Below are 21,065 nucleotides of genomic sequence, written 5' to 3'. Positions count from 1 at the left end.
ACATTTAGAAATAATTAGTATCATTTAAACAGAAATACAAGAAATCTCACTTAGTGGCGAAGACCTGGTGACCTGTGTGTCTGTTCAGTCTGTTATTCAGGTGCCAACTATTGATAGGAAACTTCAAGGCCCCTGCGCTCCCTTCTTAGGATCCTTTGTCCTTAAACTGGACTTAGATTGACACTTCTGAATAGAGCGCCAAAGGTCTTTAAATAGAAGACTGACCTCTATAAGGTAGGACACAAGGCCACCCCAATCAAAAGACTTGCAATTACAGCGAAACTGCAGAGTGATTATCTAAAGCAGGGCTGGTCTGCCACTACATTCTGACCTAGTTCGCATGACATGACAGCCCATTGTGGTTTAATTTACCTATATGGGCTGCTGCGTTGTGCCGGACGCTCGTGAACACTTGGCTTACCCTGGCTTGTGATACCATGCAAACCCAGATAGTAGGGGTTGTTGGAGAGTTCGACAACCCTCAAATAACCCATTTTTGAGAGGAAGAGTGCCTTGTGGGGGTGTATATGAATGGCCATTTCTGCACTGTTCTTTAGAAAGGATTTAGGAACACACCGCTGAAGTCTCCATGTAACCAACACTGGCTCATTTCAGACAACACATTTCTCGACAGTGGTTTTAGAACTCCACGGTGGAATTTTTACACCACCATTGAGAAACGTGTTGTCTGGTGGGAAAACTCCATGCAACAGTGGAGGGGTTTTTGGAAAACACTCTACACAGAATATCCATGCTGTACAGAGGAGTTACTGCACAACTGTTGTGTTGCATGTTGTGTGATGGGCTTCATGGAGTTTTCCGTTGAGTTGACTTCTCCCACTGGCTACAGAGGGCCCTAGCAAGAGTGACAAAAGGAGTGAGTGTCACTCTAGGAGAGCTGCTGGGATTGTGGTTTTTTTTTTTGCAGCAATGGCTGATGGGATACCATCGGGAGGACCAGGGGAGGAGAGAAGACAGAAGAACTGTCAATCAAACATTGCAATGAATTTTACTCAACTCCATGGTAGCCCACAGTCACGCAACGGTGGAGTTAGAACATGTTGTGTGGGGAGTATTCCCTAAAAACTCAACCACTGAGTGGGGTTTTCACACTGCATTGACTACCACGTTGTCTGAACTGAGCCACTGTCTCAAACCATTTCTGTCACTGTAGACTAGAATGTGCAACAGTCTCTGAATCTCTTTAGGCCTGCTGGTGGCAATTGCCCTCATAGTAAATTTCCAAATTACATCTGTTGCAGGTATCATTCAATCTAACCCAAACTTTTACAAGAACAAATCTCATAAAGGAAATCACCTCTTCACATTTTTAAAGATAATATTTCTGTCACACTTTTTCCAAATACTGAGTACTCGTTTTGAGTAAAAGGAAGAAATGTGTAATACCTACACATGCAAATGACCAGGCGTTGGGTAACGAGAGACACATCTGGCAGACAAAGCAGGCTTGCTTTGAAAAAGAAAATACGAAATATTTAGTGAACAAAGAGGACAGACTGACTTGTTCTGGATTCTGTAGGAGAAATCAATGGGGCTGTTTCAAAAAAAGGGCCATATAAGCTAATATTGCAAAATGGGCCAGATGTAAAGCCCCTACCCCCAGTGAAATGAAAGTCTGCTGAAGAACTAGAATTCTCACAACAGCATCTTAATGTGAGCTGATATTAGTTTTAAAAATCTATTAAATGCCAAAGCAATGCAAAGAAGAGAGTAAATAAGAATTTTGAGAGTTCATGGCTAGGAATGCATTCAACAACAAACCACGATTCAACAACAACCCATACTCAACTTGTACTTTGCACTGTTATTATTATTTATTACATTAATATACCGCCTCATAGCTGAAGCTCTCTGGGCAGTTTACAAAAATTAAAAAGATTAGATTAAAAATTAATATACAAAATTTAAAAACATAAAAACAGCTAACATTTAAAACAATTTTTAAACAAATTGTTGCTACATGCAAACTAGACCATTGCCTTATACGAAAAGGTGAGAGGGGGGAAAAACTTCAATGAATTTCATAAAACTGACACTTTTTCCACTTCACTCAAAATTCCATCCATAACCCCGAAACATGTTAGAGAGCTCCTCCTTCCATTAAGATCTGAGATCTAGGCCTGCTTCAAGTTCAGTCCAACAATTCTGTTCCAATGATGGAAATCTCAAAGAGGTCTGCCAAAACCCAACATTAGAATAATTCAGAAAAAACATAAATGCATTTTGTCAAGATTTTCCTACATTAGACACGCATATATCCATTTCCTGGCATTCCTGGTACTGTGATTGGCCATGGATCTCAGGCAGAAGTCTTTCTCAACCCTGCCACCTAAAATCCTTTTGGCTGGAGATGCCAGGATTGGATTTGAGACATTATATATACAAAGCTTGTGCTCTGAGCTCCCAATAGCAAAGAACCACTTCCTGCATTTTCAAAAGTAATTCCATTCTGCCCTTAGCTTATTTTTAGCATCCAATATTTTATACTCAAATTAGATTAAAGAATACTCCTCACTCCACCTCCCACAGAGTATCAAAGCCATTCGAGATCCTTATTGCCATTAACAACCGCTGGCTAGGTGCTTAAGAAACATTTATACAAGTCTTCCTTCTATTAGTAAGGGTTTAAGCAGAAACTGGCATATTGGTTTTGCAAATATTAAAACCTTTTTATGTGTGCATGCCCAATACACATTTAACGTACTATGCTACTGCCACAGGCAGTGTCAATATCCTACTGAATTTTCTGAAATTGCTGTACATGGGAGATCCACCCAGAATTCTGAGCACTCCTTTTCTAGACAATGTTTGCTTTATTTATTTATTTAAAACATTTGTATCCCGCCCTATATCATTAAGATCTCAGGGCAGCATACAGATAAAAGCATACAGTATAAAACAATAAATATGCACAGTTAAAAACAAATTAAACCATACCCTGGCATGTGTTCTCAAGGGGTCAGGGGGAGGACACACTGGAGGGAGGTAACCTCCTAGCAGCATCAAATTGACTGTGGGATCGGGGTTTGTTCCAAAGTGTCAATAATAAATCCATCAACCTGTCTACAACCCCAGCTCCACGTCATTGTCATTCCAGTCTGTAGATCTGCATGCTACACATGAATGGCCCATTAATTTTTTGGCAAATAAATGGGCCATAATAAATGGCATTTGCACTACATATCTGGGGGGAGGGGTAGAATGGAGAGGAACTGGGAAGCGATCAGGACAAATTGTACAAAGATCCATGCGGCTATAACTGAGCTGTGTTAATTAATACTGCACACTACAACTGCGTTAAGCAACAAGAGACAAGCAATATAACAATGACTCAGGAAACTGCCTGGTTCCCAGAGGGGTTACTATCAGTTATGGGATAATAAACCAGTGCTGAATACCCTATTATACATCAAAAATATCCCCTAGTTGTCAAGACCCTAACCCCAAGCAGTGACCTAAACTTAGAAGAGGAGCCAGCCAGAAGGTCTAGGATCATCAGTCACAGATATGCTGGACCCACATAAACCTTAATACTGAGCCAGAGGCTGAACTTGTCAACCAGGAGCCGCTTGGGCCAGAGACTCCTGAACTAGGACCCGCAAACACAACATTCCTGAGGTCTGATTCCTCCAAGAGACCAGTCCCCTCTATACCAGGGGCCTAACTGCCATTGCAGGCATCACACCAGGAATAAGTTAACAAAGAGGTGAAGGAGTGCTAGACTCCAGGATAGAGCAGGGATGTGAAGGCCTGAGGGCAGAAAACAGAAATAAATGGCAGGGATAACAGAGGGGTTTGTTTTTCAAGGGATTTTTGGAAAAGGGGGGACTACTAGTTTCCCCTTTCCTGGAATTTTTCCGTTCCTGTCCCCACCCCACCCCCATTTTTTCCTGTTTTTTTTCTTCTTCTCCCAAGCCTTCACAAGAGATCTACCCTTTAAGGCTACTTACTTTTCAGGAAGTGGGTGGAGCCTAGGAAGACCAGTCAGACCATTGTCTTTACACCTTGGTAACTCAGGGCTGGCTGAGGCCTTGGCCTGTGGCCCACTTACCCGACTAATACTTCCCTCTCAGATGCCCCCACTTGTGGTCATGACAGGACACTAATTCAATGAGAAAAAATTACCCTCCTCTGGTTCAAATGAATGTTATTGTTCTCTTTAATCTGAAAAATATTTTTTGCACTGATGTGACGTTTATGTCCAGAATGTTAGTGAAAATCACTTATAACTAATAAGACTAAGGAGACAGGCAAAAAGTAATTATTGTATTGTTTATAAGGATTTGGGAGTTTGTTTGTTGGTTTTTATAAGTCAATGAATTTCAGAGAGGCCACATTTTGAAAAATATGGAAGCTGAAATGCTGCACTGATCTATCCTAGTACAGCAAAAGCTAAACTCGTATTCTTGTGATCTTTCGCTCTAACATGGAAATTGACATCAGGGAATAACAAGGGGAACATTTCCTTAGAGATTAAAAGGAACAAAAGCAGCAGCTTTCAATTAACTCCAAGCCACAGACTGACAGAAGGAACAGTGGTATAATTTACCAGGACAAAATAAGAAAAGATTTCCATAGGGAAGTTGTGCAATGGTTCTACAGATGAGTGAAATGGTGTCAAGATCTCCAGGCCAAGTGGATTAAAGTGTTACAGAAAACAGACTGCTTCCCCAAATGAAGCTGTTACAAATGACGTTGTGGCCAGTAAAACAAAAGAGGTGCAAATAAAAGCCGTATAGGGTGGCCATACGAAAAGGAGGACAGGACTCCTATATCTTCAACTGTTGTATTGAAAAGGGAATTGCAGCAGGTGTCATTTGTATGCATGCAGCACCCGGTAAAATTCCCTCATAACAATAAAAGCTGCAGGAGCCCTGCTCTCTTTTGTATCTGGTCACTCTAGTACAGCTCCTGCAGCTTTAACTGTTTTGATAAAGAGGGAATTTCACCAGGTGCGACATGCATACTTCCCTCTCAGTATGCATGTCACCTGCTGAAATTCCCTTTTCAATACAACTGTTAAAGATACAGGAGCCCTGTCCTCCTTTTCATATGGTCACCCTAGTAGTAGAGCACATGTTTTCCATGCATAAGGTCCCAGGTTCATCCATGGCATCTCCAGGGAGGGCTGGGAAAGGCCCTTGTCAAAAGCCCTGGAGAGCTATTGCCAGTCAGTGTAGATCCTGGGAGCCCAATGGGCACCAATATGCCTGCAGGTACTTCTTTTGGGAAGGATCTACACTACTGCTTTAAAATGTTTTATAACAGTAGTGACAACTGTTGGGGCCCAGGACACACTCCATATAGTTTTCAAACTGTTTTCAAAGTGTCATATCCTGCTTGGTGTAGATCTGGCCTTGGTGTTCATTAGGCTCCCTGCCCCTTCTACTTGTTAGTGTGTGTGTGTGCGCGCATGCGCGCGTGTTTAATTATATTCCTCTGTTATATGGGGCATTGGCATGCTGCAAAACAAAGTGCTGTCCTCTAGTACCATCTTTACTTGGGTTCAAAAGAGCAGTTTTGTGTTTTGGAGATCAGACCTCATCTTTGCCTTGCACTTGGTTTCTTGAGCAAGCTACTTTTCTTTTAGTCTTACCAGTTTGTCTTCTGGGAAATGAGTGTCATGTGACTGGTGATGCCCACCATGGTGGCCATTTTGGCAGCCATTTTGTGTATGTACCCATGACACTCTCTCAAAATTCCAAATGTGCCCACCAATTTCAAAAACTTGAGGACCCCTGGTGTAGGCAATACTGTGCTAACCAGGCCAATGGCCTGATTCTTCCTAAAGAGCTTCTTCTGATCCTAAAGAGCATCAATCATTTCAGAGTTTGTGACCTTCTGTGTCAGGTCTACAAATTATATGTATTTTTAAATGATCATTAGGATTCTTCCTTGGAATTTCAGCCATTGTGGTGAGCCTTTGAAATACTAAATCAGCTGTATTTCCAGGTGGCAATGTCTGATATAGCTAGATGCCAATATGTAGGATGCAATTTTAGCTTCTTGCATTTTATAATTAAAGTTTGACTGAATATCAAAAATGCTGCTTACATTTAACTTCCTATAATTCAGCTTATCCTGGTTGAGGTACAAGCAGAGGGGTTTAATACAGTTTATCTACCCTGAGCTATCTAGAGAAAAACTACAAATGGACAAAGGGGGCAAGTAAATCTTACTTTCATTTCAAAGAGCTTTTCAGTCATTTCTTTGTGCATCTCACGGTACTAAAGCGAAAGAAACTGTGTGTGAGATTATTGTGTTAATGGCACAGCAGAGATCAGTGTGAAGAAGGCTTTGGCAATAGCACTGTAACTCTCAGCTAGACCAACAGATTTGGCCACAGTGCAACTTGTGAGAGTGAATGCATACTTTCCAAGGTTTCACAAATGAAAATAGGGACATATTTGTAACACCCCCATTCTCATATAAAGAATCACTTCATCACCTCACCCTCCATTACTCATTGCTAAAAGCTCTTCTCTCTGGCTATATTCATTTGGTTTGATCCAGACTTAGTCAGTGCAGACCCAATGAAGTCAATAGGACTTAAGTTAGTCATGACTAATGCGCCTTGTTGATTTCAACAGGTCTACTCTAAGATGACTAGATCTGGATCCATCCCACTGATGCCTTAGTGGTCACATGCACACATTTGCATACATGTGCACTAAAAAATAAGATGTATGTATTCCCCAATGAGAAATTTAACTTTTAAAGAATCTGGGGAGGGAGTTGAACCTTGAAGAATGACAATGCTACCAAATCACACCAGCAAAAACAAACTATCCCCAAAAAGGCAAAATTAGGGATATTCCAAGTATCTCTATTACCAGAAACAGGAAGTAGAAAAAAGGGATTATCCTTAGTAAATATGGACAGTTGAAGCATATTTTCTCATAATACCTGCATACGAGATTTGTACAAAAAGCTACAACTCAGAAATCTCGCTATTAGTTTTCTCGGAATATATCTTAGGGACCTTGCATACATAATAATTACCCAGTTCAGACATATGTATCTGAGTTTGTTAAACTGAGAAACGAATGCCTGTTACTCCATTCTCAAGACGCCCCTTCCCTCCTCATTTCTCAGCATGTCAGAAAACAGCATGTTTATCATTCAGCACTAACAACAGTGTAAACTAACCACAGTTTCCTATCACGTCCAAACTGGGAAACTATGGTTACCAAGATTGGAACAAACCATATTTGGCCCATGTAACCACATTTCCGAATTCAGACATAACAGGAAATTATGGGTAATTAACTCTAGAAGTGTTGAATCATGGTGCATGGAGAAGTGAGGAAGGAAGAAATAGCAGGAGGATACAGACACAAAGCTCATTCATACCTTGGGTTAATATGCCAGGATATATACGTCCAAACCAGGCCATAGGCTGAATTCAAACATACCAAACCATGATTAAGGAAGTATAACTATGGTCTGATGTGATGTCTGTGTTGATAAATTATGGTTACAGCAGTGCCTCTAACTAGACAGAAAATAAAGACAAACAGCTCTACACAATAGCTTGCCTGTACATTTGTAAGCTCAAATCAAAGTTTGGATTCTAAACTATGATTAGTCCACATCATTGTTTGGTGAGTTCAGCCCACAGAATATAATGAGCCTATTTTCCATCTCCTGACAGATAATGCAACATACAAACCATAAAACGCTGCAATGCACTGCCCCCTGCATCTTTCTTGCCAAGACAATACATGCAGCTCAGAAGTTATTATGAGCAGGAAGGGGGAAATGGAGATAATTGACTCACAGATTTACACCTTCCTGTATAAATTAACAGCCAAACAACCAAGCAATAGTAATGCCAATAAGCTGCATCCCAAAAATAAAAGGTGACATAAGCTGCCACTTTCATTTCATGCTGCATTAGGAACACATGTAATTCACATGTTAGGGTTTTTTTACACCAAATTAATACTGAATATTGCCTGTAGTTGTACCATGTCATCAATGGCCAGCTATCTGCATTATGAAATGCAATGCAAACTGAATGGTAAATTCTAATGTGCAGCATTCCAGACTGGTTACACAGAAGCAGTAGTTCTAGTAAGGGGCAAAATTTTGTATATCATTTTTCATACCTTTCAGGCTCCAGAACTCCATGTTGTGAACATAAATAGGAAGAGCAAGTGGCCAATGTGAATTAGCAGCTCAGAACTCATATTTGTATTCCCCCCAATGTGGTTTCCCATGGGCAAACGTTTGGACCTGCATAAATACAGCAAGGAACAGAGCACTGGCTATTTGCAAACGAACATTTCCTGTTGCTCTCTTCTACTGAGCATCTCTTTTACATTTGTGGGAAAGAGAAAAAACAAGCCCGATCCATAGCCAAGTTTTGCTTCTTAGCAAGAAGGGAAGGATGGGTAGGGAAGGCATGAGATGATCAACACTAACACAGGAGTCGGGGGAGGAAACACAGTAAACAGGAAAAGCCTGAATCGGAAGATGAGCAGAAGGCCAGTTGGGACCCCTGGGCTGAGGCCAGTCCAAATCCCATCTGTCAGTTATCTGTGGCATATGCCTTTTATTTGGAAATGTGATTGGCTTTAAGGTTTCTCCTCGCCTTACAGCAAATGGAATCTCCAGTGCCCATTCTTTGTCTTCACATCCCTCTGCAGCTGCTGCCGTATCACATCTCACATTTTCCATTCTGCTGAGCAGGGTCTCAGAGCTCTTGTTCCCTCACACTGGGATGACAAGGCGGTGGCAGGCTGCCGTGCTCTTAAAGGCATAGCAGCTCCCAAACATGAAAACGTTCCTGCCCACTTTTGTTCAAAGGTCTCTGATATCTGAGGAGAGGCCAGGAAGAAAAAGAAAAGCAGGTGCTGTCAGCATCCTCCTTCTATGTTTATTATTGCAACAGCCAAATACAGCAGCTTGCTCTTCCTCCAATCAGCATAGTTGTTCTGAAACAGGAAGGGAACTTTCAGCTCCAGAGCTAGGATAGGACTGCCACACATTGCACTGGGCTCCTGAGATCAGCAAGATAGAAGCAAGCACAGAGGGAAACATATTTTGCGATGAACATTTCTGAGCAACTTGTGCATTTTTCCCAGAGAAGATATAACAACTCAAAATCCAACAAGAAAAATCAGAAGAAACAAAGGATTGTCTTGTAAATCAAACCCACTGGGGTAACCTTGACTCTGCTTTGTCCACATTTTTGTAACTTGAGGGGAAATCGGGGAAACAAAATGATCATAATTTTACTAAAAATAGCAAGTACAGGAAAGGACAATAAGGTTTGGGATTGGAGCATGACAGGATAATTTTTAAAAAAGTTTCCTCCCCTACAACAGTTCCAGCAAAGATTACTGGGGACAGTATCTAATGCTGCCCATGAACCAGTGGGACACGCTGCCTACACAATTGGATGCTAGTATTTCCTAGAACAACCACAGAAATGAGCTAAAACACTCATTTCTGGAACAGTACAGGACCTGAAAGGGTAGGGTGACCATATAAAAAGGAAGACAGGACTCCTGAATCTTTAACAGTAGCACTGAAAACGGACTTTCAGCAGGTGTTGCGATGAAGAGGGAATTTCACCAGGTGCTGCATGCATACAAATGACACCTGCTGAAATTCCCTTTTCTATGCAACTGTTAAAGATACAGGAGCCCTGTCCTTCTTTTCATATGGTCACCCTATGAGATGGAGCTCTGCTACCCTGTCCCATTCCAGAAATGAGTGTTGCAGCTCATTTCTGGGGTTGCTCTGTTGTACTGGTGTTGGGTCCCAGTGGTGCAACATAATCAGGAGAAATGGATAGGCAGCATTGGATGCTGCCCCTAGGATTATTATATATTTACAATTCTACATTTACCACTTAGAAAAACCATTGCAAAAGCAAAGCATTTGGCCTTTAGAAGTAGTGCAAGATAATAAGTCAGCTGTAGCAGGGTGATTTATCAAAGTATTATTGGTGGGATGACCTTTAAAGGCAAGAAAATTCACCTCCAGCCCTCTACCTTAAAGACAGCAGTTTACCAACCAGATCCCAGGAGCTCTCTCACTTTCTTTCAAACAACGAAGCAAAATTCTTCATTTTGCTTACTTTCCTTTTCAGTGCACAGTAGTGCATTTCAGTAAATCTGGAGTTTCTGACCAGTTGGAAGAGGCAGCAGGAACACTGCTGGACACTTAGCTACACGTACAATTTTAAATCTAGGTTTCTCAGAAACTGTATTCATGCGTTCTATATGTGGATAAATTAAACATGCAACAAGAGAGAGCACTCCAGCCCTGTCCCTCTCCCTTTTCACATCTGTCACTCTATTTGTGGAGGGCAACAGTTTGAAGAAGACAGCCTCCTCTGTCCATGGAGGCTTTTCACATGAGCCAGAACACAGATTTTCCAGCGTTTGATTTATCTACATATAGAATGCCTGAATAAAGCACAAAATTCACAGAAGAGACTGTCCAATGCTAAGCATGGATTTTGCAACCAAATCCCCACAAGTTTACAGCCCTCCTTGTTTTAACTGAAAGCCTTTCAAGCTGTGATCCATGTTTAGCCAAAAACATTGTACTGATCTCAACAAAATGCAACTTCTGCTGCTATGGTTCCTCAAGGAGGAAGTATCCAGAGGAGGCATGCAAGAAGGGATAGTAGCAGTACTCCTTTTTCTGTCTCTACTCTCATCAGTTGCCAGTAGATTCCTGATAAAAGGTTGTTGTTGATTAATGGAAGATGTGTCCTTCCTTACAGCTACAAAATATTTCAAAAGCTGATATTCTATCCAAGCCATGCAGCCAATCAGGCTGGTATAGATGAAGCTACCTAGGCACTGACTGCTTTGTGCAGAGGTGCCTAAGTAAAATACACAGTGCAACAATTCATTATGAAAAAGAAAGCAGTACTGTTTAAATATTTCATCTAATATTAATATTAATATTAATATTAATATTTCATTTAATATTAAATATTAAATATCTATAGGATTCTCATCCAGTTGGTAGAACATCAAACTCTAAAGCTGCCTCCACCTTCCTCTTAACCCATCCAGTTCCTCTACATACAAATCAAGGGTTCTGCCTCCAACCCAGCAAGCAACCCAACACCATTCCCAAAAGGTGTATTAGACTGCTAAGCCACCAACCCGGGGGATATACAACACCACGTTTACAATATACACAAGAAAGCACTAATGAGAGAAATAAATGACTTGGAAAATTTGTTCCCTCAATTGATGGAAACAATGTAACTGAACATAAGTGTGCTAAGTAGATGGAGGCTCATACTTGCTCTGCTCTTTCAGTGAACATTTTTGCATCTGTAGATAATGGGTGGAATCATAGGATTGTAGAGTTGGAAGAGGCCTATAAGGCCATCGAGTCCAACCCCGTGCTCAATGCAGGAATCCACCTTAAAGCATACCTGACAGATGGTTGTCCAGCAGCCTCTTGAATGCCTCTAGTGTGGGAGAGCCTGCAACCTCCCAAGGTAATTGGTTCCATTGTCGTACTGCTCTAACAATCAGGAAGTTTTTCCTAATGTCCAGCCAGAATCTGGCTTCCTGTAACTTGAGCCCATTATTCCGTGTCCTGCACTCTGGGGTGATTGAGTAGAGATCCTGGCCCTCCTCTGTGTGACAACCTTTAAAGTATTTGAAGAGTGCTATCATGTCTCCTCTCAACCTTCTCTTATCCAATAGTGTTCCAGTGCTAGCACTAATGGCACTGTGCTTGTATAAGCCAACAATTGCATAATGTAACTAGTGCAACTGTTGGTTTATGCTAGCACAACATCATTAGCACTGGGATACCATGGGATGCTACCCACAGATGGAGCAGATGACAGGCTAGGATTAAACTTACGTAGAATTGAAAACAGAATAAAAAGTAAGATCAGATTCAAATGTCAAGATTGACAACTGAGGCATACTTGATTCTGAAACCTCTGACTTCCTGACCTGTGCTGAAAGTAAATCCAATAGTCAGTATTCATCCTGGTCTCTTGAAATGTTGGGGGAGAGGGGGGAATCAAACGTTGCCATTATATATTTTAAGACTAACATGGATTAAAAATATATATTTGTAGTACACCATTTTTATGACCTAGAATATTTGTAAAACCTATCTTGATCATGTTACTTAATGCACATAGAAGCTGAGTGTTTGCAAACAGTTCTGATTTAATATAGCAGATCAGCTCTTGCTAAGTTTATCTTCCTTAACCTAGTTGCCAATAATATTACTAAAGAAATCTCTATGAGGAAAAATATGACTGAAATTGACCTGAGCAAAAGCAAACTACAAGGTGATAAATAAAATGTCAAAAGTAAGAAGATAAATCAACTCTTACAATAACAGAGTAACACCAAAGATTGAGAACCTTTATCTAAAAGATAAAGCAACCTTCATACAAGAGTGAATAAGTCCCAAAGATTAGAGAATTAGGAAGGAACATGATTAACTCCCTCCAACTGAAATCAATGAGACTTCCTGTGAATCTTTATACCCACTTACAAGGGAGTAAGCTCCATTGAACTCAGCGGGTCTTACATTTGAGGAGGCATATACACAATCTCACTATTAGGCTGCAGTACTAAATATACTTACTAGCAAGTCCCATTGAACTCTCTGGAGTTTACTTCTGAGTAAACATGTATAGGACTGCACTGTTAAGCACTTTTAACTATGCCTAGATCACGCACATAGTTTTAAACATAAGTGTTCTCTATATTTCTAGTGAGTGTGAAATGTTGTTACATTGCCATGGCAATTTTGAATCTCCGCAGCCGTTTTCTATCAGAATACTGAGAAGGGCCAGTCTAAATGAAGTCTTGACTTCCTGCCAATTTTCCTTTACTTAAGGGGGGGCGGGGCAGCGGCAGGGAATAACCAACTACTTTATTTGGCTTTGCAAGAACTGACTCTACATAAGCAGTCCGCAGCCTTTAGCTCAAAGGTTCACCAGCCTCTGAAACCAGAACGAACTGCACCAACGTAAAACGTCTGAGTACAATGGATTCACTCCATATGCCTGTCATCTCAATGTGAACATTATTCAAAACAGCAGCATAATAGGTGGGGGAGAAAGAATACAGCTTTGGCTATTGAGCGGTATAGAAATGCAATAAATAAATAATACAGTCCGGGCCTCAAAGGAAAGCAAGGCCACATATGAACTGAGAACGTTATTTCTGCATGGGACAGATCAAGAGCCAGGATTTCTGTAAAGGTGGGTGCCCCTTGAAACATGTCACCCTATGTAGCTGCCTAGTTCTATGGCTGAGCTGAACCCCATCTCTCCTGGAACGAAATGCTTACAACAGTTAGGAGGAGGAGGATGCTAAATAGCAAGGTATGTGAAGCTGGGCAGTTCAAATTTCAACCCATAAAACAACACTTGTTTTCCCCAACAAAATAGGCAAGTTAGATCCTAACCAACTCAGCATTTTTCAAACAACATGGAAAGCGTGCAGGCAGAGTGCCAATCAATACTTATTTGGAGATGATATTTAGAATTACTGCTGCATACCCAGCACATAGACTGAAGACATATGGGAGCCAACAATGACCAGCACAGCAATGCTTACGCACTGCCAGCAGAGGATTTGGCAAAAAGTGACTTTCAGAGACACATAATGCCAAAAGACAGGTGAATTCCAAACAAAGACAAAATTCCACTGGTGGATTCTCTAAGTAAAAAGGCAGAGGACAAATGATGTGCAGAATAGGAATGAGACCAGGGTGAATAAAGTATTACACAGCTTATCTAATTATATTTTTCCCGGATGGTTTTATAAAAGGTCAGATTGGACCAAGGGTGGGAAGGCGTCAGGTTTCTGGAATCTGCTCAAGAACCATCAACTAGACTCATTTGCAAAATAGTGGAGTGGGACAGACACGCATATGGTAGAATGAATGAACAGGGTGCCTCTAAATACATGCCTCAGAGCAAGAATTCATTTTCAGTATCAGAACAGAGCTCACCATCCTTTCACACAAAAATCCACTCCTGGGTGGGTGTGGGTGTGCATCTGTGTGTACACGTGCACATGCATGCACCCTCCACAAGCTTTCTTCATTTAAGCAGCCTAATTTGGGGGTTGGGGAGGGAGCCTTTTATCGTTGTTGCTGTTATTAAACAATTAGGAGCCAAGAATCACTTGCAGATCTAGTGCTTATCACCCAGAGATCTACCAGTAGATCCCAATCAACCTTCTGGCCACCCCTAGATTGGACCATCATATTGGTTGCCTTTTTTTGCAACAATAACAACAAAAAGGATATATAGGGATTTTTGCTTTCCACCCTGCCGGAGACCTCTCAGGGGCTATAAGAACCACTGCTTTATAAACCTAATCCTCCATCTGAGCTGGTTATTATATGCAGCCATTCAATAAACACCTACTACTGTTGCCATGCCAACATCATCCTGCAAAATAAAACCATCATGGCTCAGTAGTACTAGCAAGAGAATCAAGGCAGCAACTGAACCTGGCAACAGCTCAACCACTCCCCCAGGCCTCCCCAGCTCCACATATTCCAAACACCACAAGGCTACCTGTCAAGCAATATTGTTACATCACCCAAACAGACTGTAATGCTTTTTCCAAGCCACTCTGGGGGCATACCAACACAATAGCTTTCCATGCTATTAATTTAGCCAAATCAGAACCATGGAAAGTACCAGGTACAGAAATCAGAACCAGGTACAGTCTAGTCACCTAGACTGAATGGCTGATGCTGATATCTGACTGATTGCCCTGTGCAACCAGGAACATTAAAGAGACTGCCACACAGTTCCAGCAACAACACATGGATGTATGGCAGAGTTACGAAGCACACCAAAACCACTTTCAAAAGACTTTAGAAATATCCATGTGGATGGGCTCTGAAAGTCGGCCCGGAACTATATTTATACCTACTATATCTGATGGGGAGTATACCCAACAGAACTAAGTGTGTGTCTGGAACTTCTGAGATCATACTAAACCCTGCAAAAACTCAGTCCCCCCCCCCCCAAAATGGCAAATTCTCATAATCAAGGATAAATACAATGCTGCCTTACACTGAGTCTTCTGGTTGCAAAATTGCAAAGTTCAAAACTAATAAAATATTACACAGAACTAGGATGTTCCATCAAATGGAGCTATAAGAAGAGAACTACATATTACAATAGAAACATGGGGTTCCCAACCACAATTCATTCATAATGCTAGTGGGGCGATTTGCAGAATAAGCAAGTGAAAAGAGGATGTTTGCAGAGGAGAATCACCCACTGATTCTCCCCTACAAATGCCTTCCCAGCTCCCTGAGGTTAGACATACCCCTCCCCTGCAAATACGCACACTCCATGGACATCTTTCTTCACATTTCCAGCTAGGCTCTGAAATCAGAAATTCAGGTGTGGGGGTTGCAGGGTGAAATCAGCAGATATGTAAATGATTTAATCTTCCTCACTATTTCTCCCCTGGAAATGCCCTCCCATATCCTCAGGGATTTGTGTTACTCTGACAAGCATGGATTTGGGGTGATGTTTTTCCAAGATGCATTTTTGCCTAAGTTCCACATGTTAAGCTCTATACATTGATCCTGTATCTGCACAACTTCATGCCCTCCCCTCCACAACTGTCATAAATAGCATTGTTTATTATATAAATTCCCCATATTCTACCTAGATTTTCTATGCCAGGTCCAGGTGTTCCTAGAATACCATGCAATGCCATGGAAGCAATGCTTTCCAGCAATCATGGAACATCTCCAGGCAATCAGGAGCTGCACCATATGATGTTATAGCTTGGACATGAAGTCACCAGAGGGAAGTAGCTGCAACCAGCCCTAAGTAGTTTTGTAATGTGCCTGGAGGTATTTGCTTAATAGGGATGAAGAGTCACCCTTGGAACACTGGTGGGAGACTTGCAGTAGAGTGCTAAACTGTTTATTACCGTATTTCTTCGATTCTAAGATGCACTTTTTCCCCCGTATAAATATCTCTAAAAATGGGGTGCGTCTTAGAATCACGGGTGCAATTATTATTCTTAGAATCAACGCTTTTTTTCTGTTGGTGGTACTGAAATTAGTTTGTGTCTTACAATCGATGGTGTCTTACAATCGAAGAAATATGGTATATGGAAAAAAATCCTGGGCACCTTTAACATGACCCTAAGAATTTTATTCCGGTAGCTCTGAATTTTCAATACATGCAAGGATGTGAGGAATTCATTCCAATTTCATGAAAGAAGATCTGTTTCCTAAGGATGTGATGTATCTGTCTGATAGAACTGAGGGATATTTTTTTCCAGGACGCTATAAGATATCTTCTTAGGGAATGTGAAGCATCAGTTCCATCAGCTTTCTATGATACCAGAGAAGGGGATCTATGAGGTATCTGGTTCTATACACTGGGTCTCTGTGATGTATGCCTCAGTTACATATTTATGCTTGGTTTTAGAAGAGAGAAGTCATCAATGCTGTGGAACGTCTGTTCCAAGGAAGCAATGTTGGGCTGGGGGAGGAAAGCTTCTTTAAAGACACATGTGTGCCCCACAAGGCAGAGAAATGTCAATTACAAGTAGCTTTGCAATGCTGGCAGGTGTTTTGAAGGATGTGAAATGACTGTTCCACATAGCCAACATCTTGCAGATGTTGGGGTAGGGAGACTAGGGCCTTAGCTAGACCTAAGGTTTATCCCAGGATCGTTCCGGCGGGGTCCCTGCCTGCTCCCAGGATCTCCTGTGTGTCATTTACATGAACAGGAATGACCCTAGGACGATACCGGGATAAACCTTAGGTCTAGCTAAGGCCCATCTTTCATTATAAGAGTATCTGTTTATTATTTATTTGTTACATTTTTATTCCACCTTTCTTCAAGGAACCCAAGGCAGCAAACATGGTCCTCCTCCTCTCCATTTTATCTTCACAACAACCCTGTGAGGCAGCTTAGGCTGAAAGTCAGTAACTGGCCTGAAGTCACCCAGTGAGCTTCACGGCTGAGTGGGGACTAGAACCCAGATCTCCCAAGCTGCAGCCTAACATTCTAACCACTAGACAATGCTGGCTATCCCAAGGAAGGACTCTAAAAATTCTGGGTAGTGACAGGTCATGTCTAATGACACAATGTATCTGGTCTAAAAGATTTTGTGGGCATTTGGTTTAAGGGGGAAACAAGGCCAGCCCTATTATGCAGCAATGTGAAGCAAACCACTTCAGGGAGCACGATTTAGGCAGATGAAGGCAGGAGCTTCTTCTGCCTTGGGGTGAGTGGGGGACATCTGGTAATCTGCTTCAGGCACCCAAATGTCCTGAGCCAGCACTGAGGGCAGATGTCTTGTATAAGGAAGAACAACATGTTCATCTAATGAGCCAGTGTGGTGTAGTAGTTAGATGGTTGCAATGGAACTTGGGAGATCTGGGTTCTAGTCCCTCACTCAGCCATGAAGCTCACTTTGGGCCAGTCACTGACTCTCAGCCCCACCTACCTCACAGGGTTGTTGAGAGGATAACATTGAGAGTAAGATCATGTAAACCACCTTGCGTTCCTTGGAGGAAAAAAGGCAGGATATAAATATAATAGTAAATAAAGGCTATGGGCTTATTTATTCTGTAAGGTGTCTTCCCTAGAGAGGTGAGAGAAATGTTCCAGGAGACACCTGTTCCATTCCATTTTACAATGGATAGAGAAGAAATGTTCAATTCTCCCCTTAGGACATTTTGGTGGGCCGGGGGGGGGGGGGGGAAGCGGGTGTCTGTTTTACATAAGGCTGACCCATCTGCCCTCCTGGATCTGAGTTGTGGGGTCTGCTGAGTTTGTCCCACTAGGCTTGGAGGATCTCCAGAGGCCCGGAGGTAATCTGTTGCCCATGCGGCGTGCGGGACGAGCGCGTTTTCGGTGTGGGAGTGCAGCGTGCCTGCTCGCTCCTCCAGAGCTGCTGCTGCCCTGAAACCAGCGCGGGCCCCTCCGCCCGGGCAGCGGCGACAGCCCCCTCACCTTGAGATAGTCGTTCTCCGAGCGCAGCTCCTCCAACTCCCTGGCGACACCGGCGTCCAGCAGCTCCTCGGTGAGGTCGGAGAAGGCCAGCGAGGTGCTGAGCGGCAGCCGGCTGCTGGCCAGCGAGGCGGCCGTGGAGGGGTCCTCGGGCAGCGGCGACATGCCGTCGGCCGAGGCGCTGGCGGGCTGGGCCGGGGCGCTGCTGCTGGCGGGGGACTCAGTGTCGCTGCCGCCGCCGCTCAGCCCGCCCAGCTCCAGCAGCGAGAGCAGCTTGGCCTCCTCCGAGGCGCTGCAGTCCGACACCTCCGAGCTGCTGTCCGTCAGGCTGAGGGCGGGCGGCGGCGGCGGCTGGGGCCGCGCCTGGCCGGGCCCTTTCCCGGAGCCTGCCGCGGCTCCCTCGCCGGCGGCCACCGCCAAGCGGCTCCGCCCCTTCATTCTGGCCCCGGCCCGGCCTCCCGAGCCCTTGCCGGCGCTCCTGGTCCCCATGGGCGGCATGGCCTTGCCCTTCTTGTCGCAACGGCCATCCTTGAGCCCCCCGGGCCGCCGAGAGTGCCCGCCCCCCGCGCCGGGCTTGCCGGAGAACGAGGCGGGCGAGCCCGGGTGGCTGCCGCGCCGGCTCTTGGCCAGCGACCAGCCCGGCACATCCCTGGGTCTGGCCGGGGACGGCGCTCGCTGCAGCTTCTTCTTCTCGGGCTGAGGCGGCGGCGGCGGCGCGGGGGCCGAGGCGAGGGGCTGGTGGCTGGACTCCGCCTCGGCCGGCGCCGCCATCCCCGGCTGTCTGTGGGCGCGCTGCCGGGCCCTCACTGGCCCCCCCGGAGCCGTCTGGGGCTGGAGTCGCTCATGATCACGCGCGGGAAGCCGTGCCCTGCCTCGCTACGCTGCGCGCCCGGCTGCGTCTGGAGCGCTGCGCCCCCACCGCCAAACAAGCTCCCCGGATGGATGGGGCTTGCTCTGGCCGCCACAGCGAAACCGGATTGGGTTGGCCGTTAAGCTGCTGCTGCTGCTGCTGTGCTGCTGCTTGTGCCACGCCGCGATGATGCTTCCTTCGTCGTCGCCTCTCGAAGCAGCCCCAGCTCCTCCGCCCGCCCTCTGCCTCCCCTCGCCTCCTATCTCCGCCCAGCCGTTAAGCCGGTGACGCGCACGGCCTGGGAACAAAAGGCGGAGAGAGGCGCCCGAGGGGGCGTTCGGATCCTCGAGGCAACAGCGACCCCCTTCTCCGGACGGCTGAGAGGGGATGTGTCTCTCCTGGCTGAAATCAATCAATAAAAACGCAACACCCTATTTCGCCTTAAGCAGGAGTCCATTTGAGGTAGGGCTCACCGCAGCATAGCCCCAGGACCTCTTTTTCATGCCTGGGCTCATCTCTGGAATAGTGCATCTGGCCAAAGAGTAATTTTTGAGATTAAAAGGTAGGGCTTCCAGATTAGAAGACTGTAATTTTGGGCATGTGTGAATCTTTGGAACATTTGTCTGTGTGTGTGTTTTTAAAACTAACCACTGGACAGGAGAACTATAATCCTCATCTCTGCAGGCAACTCCTAGATTTTCTCCACATAAAATGAAAGAAGCAGCAGGTTGGAAATCTCTCTGATCTGCCTCACCCATACTTGCAACAACAAGCTGCAGAATCACAATCCAGCCCTACAGCAGTTGTTTCCAACCTGGAATAGAATGGACAAGACTGTGTCCTACATGGAAACAGAAGCACAGCACAGGAAGCCTACAGGAGGGGAATACATGAGTAATTTAACACAGTTGGCCTTTGTTTCTGGAGAGGGAAACTATCTATATGAAGGTTTTTTCTTTTACTTCTGAAAGTAATAGCTCACTAAGGCAAAAGAAACAACCACCCACATCAGGCCTTTTCCCTAAACTGTTTTAATATGTAATCCCCTAGGCTTCACCCCTCTGTTCTAATATCCTGTTTTATTACCATTATGTAAATCTGCCTTCTAGCCTTTCCTAAACCAGACTTTCATCAAACTGAGCATGGGGAGAGGGGGGAGAATCATTATATTACAAATTCAAAGATGGTTATTCAAATAATTAGTTCAAAGGCCGGCTACACAGCAGCAGGACACTTTGAGGAGACCTCCTTGGAACTTTCTTCTTCAGATCTTTCTTCTGCACAGATCTTTCTGTGCAGAAACATATTAAATGGATCTCAGTAATCCTTGCAACGGCCCTGCAAAGTAGGTCATTATTATTATCCTCAAATTATATTACACATGGGGAGCTGAAGCTGAGTTGTAATGGCCTTTCTATGACCACCCAGTGAGTTAATAGCTGAGCTAAGAGCTGAACCAACTTCCCTATATAACCAAAATTCTAGGGATGGATAGGCAGACATTAGATCAGAATCTACTGGTAAAATCTCTAGTGGTTTGCAGTAGATCGGCAAGGATTTCTAACTCCATCCTGTTTAATAATAGCAATGACAAAATGACTTTCCCCCTCCCTAAATTATATTGCTGCATCCTGAATGCTGAAATGAAGAAAAATTGGGAAATGGATTTTCATGTGGAAGGACTGGGCGCTGTTCAATTCTAGCACTCAAAACAAATTCCTGGGCTCAGAATTTTGCTATTTTAAGTATATGTCTTTTGCACCAGGCACCAGGCTGGTGGATCTCATGGTTCTAGTTAAAAAAAAAGAGAGATCCCTCAAGCCTCACTTCTGCCCAACCCTGCATGACACTACACAAGTCTTCACTGAAGCAGCCTGTCACCAATTATATCATCTGCCAACTCCAGGCTGTCATTTTCACCTTGTCTGTATATCAACATTCTTTCTTTCTTTTTGATGACGTTTACTTTGAATTATTTTCCACATAGGTCACATATTCAAGTTGAGCACTGTTGACAGCAATGCTACTATTTTCTTTAGTTCTGGTAATGTTCCTTCATCATTATATTTAAAATCTGCTGGTTTCTGATTAAGCAGCTAATCAAGACAAGCATAATACTATTTCATGTAGAATAATCTGAAGTGAATTGCATTATCCTGCATTTAGTCCTTTGAGGATTACAAACTGACTATCAGAAATATAACTAATGTCAGCTCACTACTT

At 43.7% G+C, this 21,065-nt stretch overlaps 1 protein-coding gene across 2 annotated transcripts in view; it reads right to left on the bottom strand.

Moving 5' to 3' along the window:
* MTCL2 (microtubule crosslinking factor 2) overlaps positions 1 to 18,181 on the bottom strand; it is an 87,958-nt gene extending 69,777 nt beyond the window's left edge. The window contains exon 1 of one of the 2 annotated variants that reach the window (XM_063144911.1): positions 17,996 to 18,181. In XM_063144911.1, coding sequence (XP_063000981.1) covers positions 17,996 to 18,157 — 162 coding nt within the window. In that variant the 5' untranslated portion in view covers positions 18,158 to 18,181. The remainder of the gene's footprint in view (positions 1 to 17,995) is intronic. The other variant, XM_063144901.1, reaches the window with a different exon arrangement.
* Between the last annotated feature and the right edge of the window lie 2,884 nt (positions 18,182 to 21,065).

Source organism: Elgaria multicarinata, chromosome 1, assembly GCF_023053635.1.
Source record: "Elgaria multicarinata webbii isolate HBS135686 ecotype San Diego chromosome 1, rElgMul1.1.pri, whole genome shotgun sequence".
In the NCBI taxonomy this organism is placed as follows: domain Eukaryota; kingdom Metazoa; phylum Chordata; class Lepidosauria; order Squamata; family Anguidae; genus Elgaria; species Elgaria multicarinata.
The sequence above is the reverse complement of the archived record's forward strand: the minus strand, read 5'-3'. Positions and strand labels throughout refer to the sequence as shown.